Source organism: Microtus ochrogaster, linkage group LG4 (genome assembly GCF_000317375.1).
Source record: "Microtus ochrogaster isolate Prairie Vole_2 linkage group LG4, MicOch1.0, whole genome shotgun sequence".
Classification (NCBI taxonomy): domain Eukaryota; kingdom Metazoa; phylum Chordata; class Mammalia; order Rodentia; family Cricetidae; genus Microtus; species Microtus ochrogaster.
Window position 1 is genome coordinate 7,206,005 of NC_022030.1, and position 11,827 is coordinate 7,217,831.

At 40.5% G+C, this 11,827-nt stretch overlaps 1 protein-coding gene across 1 annotated transcript in view; it reads left to right on the forward strand.

Annotated features, from left to right (window-relative positions):
• Pex7 (peroxisomal biogenesis factor 7) overlaps window positions 1-7,771 on the forward strand; it is a 64,365-nt gene extending 56,594 nt beyond the window's left edge. The window contains exon 10 of the mRNA XM_005360964.2: window positions 7,111-7,771. Within this exon, the coding sequence (XP_005361021.1) occupies window positions 7,111-7,179 (69 nt within the window). The 3' untranslated portion in view covers window positions 7,180-7,771. The remainder of the gene's footprint in view (window positions 1-7,110) is intronic.
• The last annotated feature ends 4,056 nt before the right edge of the window (window positions 7,772-11,827 follow it).

An 11,827-nucleotide genomic window follows, 5' to 3' on the forward strand; every position in this document is an offset into this window, starting at 1 on the left:
GATTTGGAAACCCAGAGATCTGTCTGCTTCTGCCTCCCAAGTGCTGGAATTACAAGCATGTGCCACCACTGGCCATTATGTCTTTATATGTATACCAGTTTCTTTCTTACTTACTTCCAGAAACAGCTGTTCTCCAATAGTCCCATTTTTTCTCTTAAATTATGACTTCTAAGTTATGATTTTCTCTCAAGGGATAGCTCCAGCTTGGGGCTATCATTTAATCCTGTGCTAGTTATTTGACTCATTTCTCCAATTACCTTCACTGTGTAATCTGTGTGTCTTGCCTTTGCTCCAGAATTCCTGACCTGGTCTGTGATTGAACATTGGAGCCTATCTAGAAACCCAAAAGTCATCTGAATTTGCTTGTTTCTTTGTATTCCCCTAATTCAGCTTGCCATCACATCTATGATTTTACTTTACCAGTGTCTCTCAAGCATGCAGGATACTAGAGCATGCAAACCCTATCACTTGACTCAGAGGGACCAATGGGATCACTGCTAGCTTTCTGTACTGTTGGGAGTGTGTTGGCTCTGTACAGTGCTAATGGTAGATTATAGGCCAGTCTTGATTTGTAGACCCACAAATTAAAGTTGTCATTACGTCATCTTTGCCTAGAAACCTTTAATGAAAATCTTTAGAGCAGAATCTGAACTTTTAATGTTTATCTCCTAGATGTGCTATAAACTGTCTTCCTTTCTAATTTTGGTTCTTACTTTCCTATGCAGCCATGTTACAGACCAATTGTATTTTATTATTTGTTATTCCTAAATTCCCTCACTGTCCTCCACCTTTGCCTGTAACCATGTATTTCTGCCTTTCACCATGGAGGCTGATGCTGTTCTCTCCTCTATTTTCCCTCCTTTATTTTTTAATTTAGAAATAATTGTTTTAAATTTTAAAACATATTTTGAGCGTAAACTAAATGTTTTGATGTTAGAACCTATATAACAGAACAATGTGAAGTACTAGATATTTGTGTGCTGTGTGAGTGAGTGGGTGAATGAATGAATTGATTCTAGATCCCATCAAATTGACAGCCAAGGTAACAGTGACTGAGCTGCCTTTTCAAAATGTGAAGTTGACCATTAGTGATTTTTTTTTCCAAAACCCTTTTTTCTACATCTTTCTGTTAGTTCTCTTTATTCTTGCTAAGGAGGCCGTATGTCATGTAGATAATTACAGTAGATTGAGCAAGTTTCCCAAGGGCAAAAGCAATTGCCCACAAAATTGAGAGAAAATATTATCGTGATAAATAGGAAATGGAAAAGTTGTCAGTAAAATAAGTCTCTTGATGAATCCTTGGTGATTCTGTATTACATGAATGGCCACATCACCTTATCTGAGATTAATTGCTGTGTCAGTGGCATGTGTATTTTAATAATTAATAAAATCAAAGATATAAATTCACCTCCTAATGCTCATGTTTGCAGTCTGCCATTTCCAGTGCAGTTTCATTCTCTACAAGCTGAATCCATAGCACTCTTAGTATTACATGTATCCTCCGGCTTTAATTATTATTTATGTATTTTGTTATTTTATGTGTATGAATATTTGTATATTTGTGTACCACATGTGTGCATGGTGCCCACTGAGACCAGAAGAGGGTGTCTGATCACTTGAGACCACAGTTTCAGATGGTGGTGAGCTGTTCAGTGATGCTGCTCTAACCCTCTGAAAGAATAGCTCATGCTGTTAAGTGAGGAGCTATTGCTAGCCCTGCTCTCTGATATGTTATTTGATCTACTAAAGATGAGTCTTTGTCATGAACTCTTTATTGGACACATTTGTTTCACTTTGGGTCTGTGTAGCATGTTTCCTCATTAGCACACAGGAAGTGCTGAAATATTTATCAATATCATTGATCTTAAGCATTCTATTGCTAGTGATGTTGTACTGTATATGCCATTGCCATATTTAGCTAGTATTGATGAACAATTAATTTCCATTTAGTTTTTCAATAATGTTTCATTTGATGTTTTAAAGAAATTGATCATTTAGTACAATAGTGGGTATTTCTTACTTCTATAGAAACATTTTTAAAATTAGGAATGCCTGCTTTAATGCATAAAAGTGAAAATGAGATCATTACGGTGGAGCTTACATGGCATAGATCATAAATCCTTTAAATTATTTTCACTACCTTGGGAGGTTGCAGGTTTTGAAAAGAATGGAAATGGATTAATTTTCTTCAAATTTTACAGTAAGTACAAAAAAGTAGCATTTTGACAGATCATCATTTTACCTCTAATGTTGCCATGTCAGTTCCGAGTTCTTCTGTATGTGGGGCTTAGGTTAACAGAAATCCACAAGCGCTAAGGGGTGAGTTAAAGAATACATTTCCACTTGGGGTGCCTGGGTGGAGGCTGTGGAACCTGAGGCTCTGGCCCTTGAGCGCCCACAGATACTTACCCTGTAAGGAAAAGGAAAGTGGTCAGAGGGAGACATGCCGTGTGCCAGCCCCTGGTAAACCCTGGAGCATATTCAGAAGAAGGGGGGAAAGGTCTCATGTCCAGAAGTTAAGGTTTTCATCAGAAAATTAGTTGCTGACTTGGAGCTGGAGGTTTTGGAGGTTTGGCTCTTCCTTCAGTCTTCCTTATCCTCTGACCAGACATTTCCCTTTTCCCACTGTCCCCGGCTCAGCAGACACCTACATGTGCTTTCTGCCTCCCACGTAAAGAAGAGCTTAAAAAGTTTATGCCTATCCATGAATGCTGTTAGAAACTCGTCAGTCCCCCAGCATGTTCCCGTGTCTCTGGCTGACACAAAGCATACTGTGCAAGTCTCTTGGTTTGCTCACCCTGTCTGAAGCTGCTCTTTCCTCAAGAGCAGATTTTGCTTTTTGTTAGTTTGGAGTTTGCTAACTCATTATATATCTTACTTGGCACTGTGGGCTAATATACAAATTCCCACGGGCCAGTTAGACCCCAACAGAGTCCAATAGTATTACATAATAAACCTCAGATAAGATAAATAGCAATATTAACTTGTTATAACTTAAATTATTGTTAGTAACAATTGGTACTATAGCTTAACTAGTTGCTAGTGTTGCCCCATGTCTTTGAGTAGCAGTTCTGCATTTAGCTTATGCAGAATAGGAGGAAGACACAGACCTGGGTTTTAGGAGTGCTTTGGTGGGGGGCTGGGGGTGGTTCTAAAGACAGTTCATGCTTCATCTTTTTGTTTTTTTAAAGATAGAGCCTGGCTGTACTATGCCAGAACACCACCAGATTCACAATTCTGCCTCTGGGATTACAACTCTTTTCCTTATCAAACTTAGATTTTAAATGAAAATATTACATATAGAGTTTGCCATTACATCGGTGACATCTACTGCTACCTTATCATCAAATATGGAAGAGAATTCTTCCCTAAGTATCTATTAAATAATTCTGACAAAATTGGTAGTTGTTGGGGAGGAGATACATACTTGTAGTAATAGGAGCAGCGAGGCTGCATCCCCAGCACCCCGGCCACCTGCTAGCTTATGCCCAAAATAACAACACACAAACTATTCATTTAAACACTGCTTGGCCCATTTCTATCTAGCCTCTTTTTGGCTAACTCTCGCACCTGGACTAGCCCATTTCTTATCATCTGTGTAGCCCACGAGGTGGCTTACCAGGGAGATTCTAGCCTACGTCCATCCTGGGTCTGAGATTCATCGCGTGTGCCTCAGAGAGCAGAGCTCTCGCTTCTGTCCAGGAGAGGAGAGCATGGCGTCTCTGCTCCAGATAGCACAGAGCTGTCGAGTCTGAGCTCACTTCCTCTTCCTCCCAGCATTCTGTTCTGTTTACTCCTCCCACCTATGTTTTAGCCTATGAGGCCAAGCAGTTTCTTTATTACTTAACCAATGACCTTCCTCCATCACATACTTTGACAGTTTGTTTTTGTTTTATGTGAAACAGAGTCTTGCATAGCCTGAGAGCTGGACCTGAGCTCAGTAGGCAGCTGAGGATGACCTTGAACTCCTGATCTCCTGCATCCACATCCTGAGTACAGAGAGGTGTCGTTAAAGATGTGAGCTAATCCCCAAATTTGAGTTTCTTTTAGCCAACAACAAGAAGTTTCTACAAATAAAGTTCTCTCAAAAAAAACAAAAAAACAAAAAAAACTATGTCTTACTTAAGTGCCAAAAACTCAGTTAAGGAAATTGTCACCCACTGTGCTTTGTCTGAGGTATCAGTCCCAGCTGCATATTAGCTATGTATTTCTGCAGAGGATGTTCCCACACAGCTGGAGAGTGGTCTTCATTTACAGTTTTGAGGTCAGGAGTTAGAATCTTAAAATTATTGATCCTTGACTCCAGAATGTCTTCACAGCATGTTTCTCTTCCTAATGTTTGAAATCTGTTAAGGACTTGGGTTTGAAGACTCTAAGCTGTGTGTCAACCCCAAGTGATGCTGTTCCCAGGGCCCCACCTGAGAACAAGGCTAGGGTAGTGGGGGCGACTCTAAGACCTCATCTGATGCAGACCTGTGCAGGCCCTGTGCACACTGCCCCAGTCTCTGGGCGTATATGTGCACACCAGTGCTGCTGTCCAGGTCTCGATTCCTCCGTCTCCTCCATCCCCTCTGACTCTTGCAATCTCTCCTTCTCTTCTGCCGTTCCTTGAGCCTTGAGGGGAAGGATTTGATTCCTTTTAGGACTGAGTGTTCTTGAATCTCTCACTCTCTGCACACTGTCCAGCTGTGGGTCTCTGTGTTTGTTCCCATCTGCTGCAGGAGGAAGCTTCTCTGACGATGGCTGAGCAAGGCACTGATCTATGAGGATAGCAGAATGCCATTAGGAGTCATTTTATTTCTATGTCCCTGTAGCAGAACAGTAGAGTTTGGTTTCCCTAGGTCCTTGGCCACCCAAGCATAGTAGGTATGAGGAGCCATCTCGTGGAGTGGGCCTTAAATCAGCTTAGATCGGATAGTTGGTTATTCCTACATGTTTTCTGCTGTTATTACACCAGCATATCTTGCAGGTAGGTCACTCTTATAGACCGAAAGGTTTAGCTTTATCATGTTTGATGTGGGAAGTATATGTATTGCTTTTATTGGCTAATGAATAAAGAAGTTGCTTTGACCTGTAATAGAGCAGAGTAGAGCTAGGCGGGAAAACTAATTTGAATGCTGGGAGAAAGAAGGCAGAGTCAGTGAGAAGCCATGTAGCTGCCTACAGGAGACAGATGCCTCCACCGGAGCCTGCCACCTGAGCCTGCTGAGACTTTGATGGTAGGCCACGACCTCGTGGTGATGCACAGATTACTGGAGATGGGATCGTTTAGGATATAGAGCTAGCTAGAAATAAGCTTAAGCTGTTAGCCAAACAATATTTCAAATAATATAGTTTCTATGTCATTATTTCTGGTCTGGGCAGCTGGGAAATGAATGAGCAGCCTTCTTCCAACAGGTGTTTGTATTTCTCTTTTGGTAGCATGCAGAGTACCTTCCTGTACCAAAGATGCTAGAATGTAAAGCTGAAGGCTCTCTGTAGTCACCAGCTTGACTTCTCCATGTTCATGTAGGTGTTGTCATCAGTAATAAGGCCTTGCTGTCAGTTTGTGGAGAGCTCTGCACCAATAGCCTTGACTATAGTCAGGGTTGGGGGTTTTCATGAGATGTCTTGGTTTAAGAACTCATTTAGACTTTACCCATTCCTGATACTGGAATTTTGGTCACAAGAGATGTCTTGTCGAGACTCTTTCTTCCCCATTATTTGGCAGTTTCATTCGATTATCTTCATGTATGTATGTATATGTGTATGTATGTGTGTATATGTATGTATATATTATAGGAAGCTTCTACTATATTAAGTTTCCATACCACCCCTCAAATGGGTTTAACTGTCCCACCCTTCAATAATGGTTTTTACTTTAGAAATCTTTGTTTGTCTTTTTGTCAGCCTTTATTATGAGCAGTTTTAACATGCTGTTTAGGTTGACCATAGATGGATGCTGTGAAGTACTAAGATAACCAGCCCTTTATTGACTGCAGGCCTTGGGTTAGAGGGAAGCAGTGCTCAGCAGCCATCTGGTATTGATGATAACTCATGGGAAGCTCCCCAAGAAGCCACTGCACCACCATGGAGACTCGGGGGCTATGCTTCTTAGTAAATACTGGATTTTTAAACCTATATTTATTATAAATTTGTTTTAATTTGTAGAACTTAGTAAATGACAGAGGAATGCCATACTTATTTGCATTAATTTGAATGACTATATAATCCCTTATCATTAAAGTTTTTATTTTTCTTATACTACTATTCAAGTATAGTCTTAAGAACATTTGTTAATTCAGTGGCCTTGACATTTTTTAATTATTATAAATCGTGATTAATTAAGAAATTGAATTGAAGAGGAATGGATTGGGATTCAAAAACACAATTTATAGATATTTTGTATTCAAAACCTCATTTTTTTTAAAATATTTTCTTTGTGATATAGTTGGTGTTCGCCTGAGAGTCTCAACATTTGAAAACATGTACCTAGGAGTAAATTAATATTTGTATCCTACAGTGTTAGATCTGACTTTAAGGTTAGGCAAGTAATGATCGACAGTTTGCCCTTTTTGAAGGACTGTTTTTTCGCAGGTTTTAAGTGCTGGCTTCAGCTCTGGGCCTTCAGTTGGAATGCCATGGCTCTGTGAAGGCTTCTAGAGTCTGTTCCAGACTAACCTCACATGAGACATTTTGTCACGTCTGTCCACACCAGCTTATACCTTCCGGCATGTATTCGGGTCTTTCTGGATAGATATTGTTCCATCATGCCTTATTGCTCTCTCCCTATGTCTGTGCTGTCAGAAAAACGTTAAACTGTCTGTTGAGCAAATAGTCTCATTTCTCAGGCTAGGAGTACATCTTTGAACATTGTCTCAGGAGGCAAGGAATTATATAGCTCTCTAGTGAAGAAGGGAATGCACAGGCAGCTTCAATCATTTGGAAACAGCCCCCAAAACATATCTTTAAAAGAGAACTAACTTTTAATCAGAAACAGATCCCTGTGTATTTTCTTTAAAATAATGATTACTAGTAGTGACCCACATGCTAAGTTACCGGGGCTGACATCTGCTGCGTCTTTCAGTCTGTGCACCTGCATGTTTTCCTGACTGTGCTTGTGTTTTGTAGGTGGCTGACTGCTCCTGGGATGAAACCATAAAGATCTATAACCCTGTTTGTCTCACGGTTCCTGGCTAAGATGTGCTGTCCTAGTCTGAACTGGGATATTGACCGATGAACTACTTAACAACCTAACATTAACTACCGAAAGCATAGAAAGCAGGCCTTTGTAGATTCTGAGATTTCAGAATTTTCAAACTTGCACTGAAATCAGTTTTAAGGCAGCTGATAAAGACATTGTATTATATTGTAAGACATAAGCCATATTTTCTGTAATCCTAAAAAATAATTGTTATGACATATATTGTAATGTCTGTTAAAATGTTATCTCTGTATTGTAAAATGGACAAAAATATGGGAGGTTAGTAGATTACATGAACAGTAATATATTTCATTTTGAATTTGTCATTTTGAATGTAAAATATAGCCATCCTTATTGATAAAAATCAAAATAAACTGCATTTCTTGATTGTGTGTCATTTTGTGACATCCTAATATGGTTGCCTTTTAAAACTGTGTTGTGTATGTGGATATATTCTTGTATTTAATGTAGATGTAGCTTATGTTTCTGTGTGATCTCTATGTAGGTTTACATTATTTGGCAGTTGTTTACTGCACATCTACCACGTTTCTGACATACCATCAGAGGGAGTTCTCTCAGGATGGTGCTGTGCTGTAAACTGTAGAGTGCCATGAGTTAGCAGATTACTTTTGAATTTGTTTTAAATCCTTTTAGGTACTCTACCCATGACATTTTTTTTTCTCTTCCCACTTCTTCACTATCAGAACTTTTAGCCAGGTGTGGCAGCACACACCTATAATCCCAGGCCTTGGAGAGCAGAGGCAGGAGGATTGCAAGTCTCAGGCCAGCTTGAACTACCTAATGAGACCTTGTTCATCCCTTATCTCTCTCTCCCCCTCCCCCCGCCATGCCCTGTTCCTACTAAGTCTTCTAGTTAATGCGCGTTAAAGTGGCTTTAAATTATGCTCTAAACCCTCCTGGCTACCTCCCTTAATGAAGAAATTACAAATGTGGTTGGAAAAGCTTAGAGTGAAAATTAGTAAAACAGCATTTTGCATAACTTGTATTTTATATGTCAGATATGCTTTATAGAAATGGCAGAATTTCTGATTCTTAAGCCTTCGAGAATATTAATTTTAATAAATATTTATTCTGAGTGTGAATGTATGTGTGTACTTGGGTGCCGTATGAGTGTGGCAGTCGCAGGACAACTTTCAGGAGTAGGTTCTTAGCTTTCACCATGTAGGTCTTGATGGAAGTCAGATTGTTAGACTGGGTGGCCAGCACCTTAACTCTCTGAGCTAGCTCATCAGCCCTTGAATTAGAAGATGAGACGATCTCCCGTGCTCGTGGACTGGTAGAGTCAATATTGTGAAGATGGCCATCCTACCAAAAGCCATTTACAGATTGAACTCAATCCCTGTCAAAGTCCCTGTGACAGTCTGCACAGAAATAGAAAAAAATACAATACAAAACAAACAAAAAACAAACAATTCAAGTTCATAGGGTAGCCAAGGCAATCTTGAGCAAAGCAACAGTGCTGGAGGGATTACTATACCAGATTCCACGCTATATTGCAGAGCTATAGTAAATAGAAAAACAGCATGGTACTGGTGCAAAAATAGACACATAGATTCATAGAACAAAATAGAACACCCAAACATGAGTGCTTGTAATTGCAGCCATCTGAGATTTAACAAATAGTCCAAAAATACACACTGGAGGAAAGACAGCATCTTTAATAAGGGGTGCTAGGAAAACTGGATATCCTAATTTTAAGAACAAAATATACTTGTAAAAATCAGAACAAAAATGAATCCAAGTGTATATGCCATACAAATTTGTCTTATTCCAGAAAACATAAGATGAAGACAGCTTAAGACACAAAACAGCATAAATTTAGAAGTAGAACATTAGACAAAATGAAGCCAGAGCAGGGTTGGGAAATGCAAACCACAGAGTTCTGTAAGTTGCTACTGACTGGACCGAAGACTTGCTTCTAAGGTTTCCAACTTCATAAGTGAGAAGCATGATCAATCACGCAGCTCAGTGTCCATGGTCTGAAGACCCAGACTGTCTTATCACCAGGCCTGGCACGTAGGAGATGCTCAGAGTATATTTGTTTAAATGAATGGATCATGTCATGGCAAGGACACCTGTTGTCTTGCATCCTGAATCAGAAATACTACTAGTTCCTTTTGCAGTGGACGGTAGTGAGCAGGGCACTTAGCTCTTCCTTCCAATTGTGTACTTGGAGACGCATACAGCTGCCCCTTGTCCTTTTCCTCCACGGGAACTAATAGAATCTCACCAAGGTGTGTTCCAACAAAAATGGGTCCACGGTGGTTATTCTGTTTTGGTAGAACCTGGAGTAAACCCAGATCATATTTAAATGAAATGAAATTATTTTTTTCTTTGAATATGAAAGATTATTATAAGAATATACCACAAACACAAACCTTAAGATTTAAAAGCTAGGTGGTGGTGGTGGCTCACACCCTTAATCTGAGCACTTGTGAGGCAGAGGCAGGTGGATCTCTGAGTTTGAGGCCAGCCTGGTCTACAGAGTTGAATTTCAGGACGACCAGGGGCTACGCAGCGAAACCCTATCTCAAAACAACAACAACAATAATAATAAATAAAATGAAGGCTAACTTTTTTTCCCTCTCTGCTCAACTACAAGCTTCTAGTATATTCTAGGGGAGGGACAGTCATTTCTTCAGTACCCACTGAAGATTCAAACAGGCTTTGTCAGATGGCCCCAAATTCTTGATTAGACAAACTCAGTGGGTCTCAGAAACAAAAGTCATGAATGTAGGAAGGAGAGTAATAGGGAGGAAGACTAACAGAGGTGAGAGAGAAATCGGAGGGGGTTATAATAATCAGAATGCACAGTATTCAAATATGAAACCACCAAATAACAAAACCAAAAGCTCTTTTAAAAAGTTTGCCAAGTGTGATGGTGCATGTCTATAATTCTAGCACCTGAAAGGGTGCAGCAAGAGGAGCTTGCTACCTGGGCTATACAGTGAGTATGAGGCACCAGGACTGCAAAGTGGGACCCTGTTTCAAAAACAAAACAAAACACAAGGACAGAAAATTCCCTAGCATCTCTTGATCCATTTTCCCTGTCTTCAGGGATGTGAGTGATGTGTGATTCACCTCTGTATGCTGTGAATACCATTGGTATTCACAACTGCCTTGGCCTGTTGATAGGGTAGAACTTAGGTAGGTGGGGAAAACTAAACTGAATGCTGGGAGAAAGGAGTCAGAGAGAAGCTATGCTGCCCTGCCGAAACAAACTCCAGAACTTTATCCAGTAAGCCACAGCTATGTGGCAATACACAGATTACTAGACATGGGTTAAATTAAGATATAAGAGTTAGCCAATAAGAAGCTAGAGCTAATGGGCCAAGCAGTGATTTAATTAATACAATTTATGTGTGATTGTTTAGGGTTTAAGTGGCCGGGGACTAACTAGCGGCCTCCTTACAACATGTGAGGGCTGTTTGTGCTCTGACTCTCTGGTACATAGCTCTGGCTCTTGGAATCTGTCTATGAGTAAGTATTAACCAGTTGGTTCTCAAGCTAGTATTGAAAGATGAAAAGGGGCCCAGCTGGATTCTGCTCTAAAAGTGAAGGGGCATGCTTTTTGAAACCTTGGTAGTTCATGAATTCAGAAGCTTTTGGATGAAAAGTCATTCCTGGAAGAAATCAGCACCGATGTCCTGATCACCTGCTGTGAGCATCCATCCTACCTGCTTTTCAGACTACCCCTGCACCTGCTGTGAAGGACTACATGACCCATCTACCACCAGGGCAGTGTGGGACATGCTCCACGTATGCAGTCCTTTTTGGTTTTTTTGTTTTGTGTTGTGTTGTTTTGTTTGAGACGGGGTCTCACTATGTAGCTCTGGCTGTCCCAGAGTTTACTATGTAACCAGACTGGTCTTGGACTCAGAGAGTCCTACCTGTCTCTGCCTCCTGAGTGCTAGGATTAGAGGTATTCCTTCTTAATCTTTATTACTTACCTGCCCAGTGCCATGCTGCTTTCTAGACAAGGAAGCCAGGGTGTCTGGAGTCACAAGAGACACCAAGTAATAAACTGAATTGAAATCTTGCGTAGCAGACTCCAAACCTTTGCCCCTACCACATGACTGCCTTTCTAATAAGATGAGTTTTATTGCTAAGAATTGAGATGTGCGCTCTGGTGACTAGATTATCACCATCTTGAGAGGCCTAACAAAATTACATTTTCCAGCCTAAACGGTGATGAAGTTGAGTGTGAGCTTGGGTGACCCGTTGGTCACCATCTTCACTCTAGATCGCATTGCTTTTGTCTTTCACACTTCTTCACTGAATCCCTTAGTATTTTGGCTTTTCCAGAGATGAACCCTTAGTGATTTCTTACCAACAGATCTCTTCTTAGATGCACCAATCTCCTTAAAAGTGTTTTTGAAACTTTTGTACATATGAACGGAATACTGGTTGCCTCCTGCCCTCCTCTGTATGTTCTGTCATGAGCCTGTGAATCCGTTTTCTTCCAGCCAAAATCATCTTGTTCACTACACCAGCAGCTTCCTCCTGTGTGAGCTTTCTCATTAGTTGCCAAGAAAGAGTCAAGTTAAGCATGAGGTTAGGTCAGCTAAAGACCTACATTCAAACTCCTTGGCCCCCTACACACACACACACACACACACACAC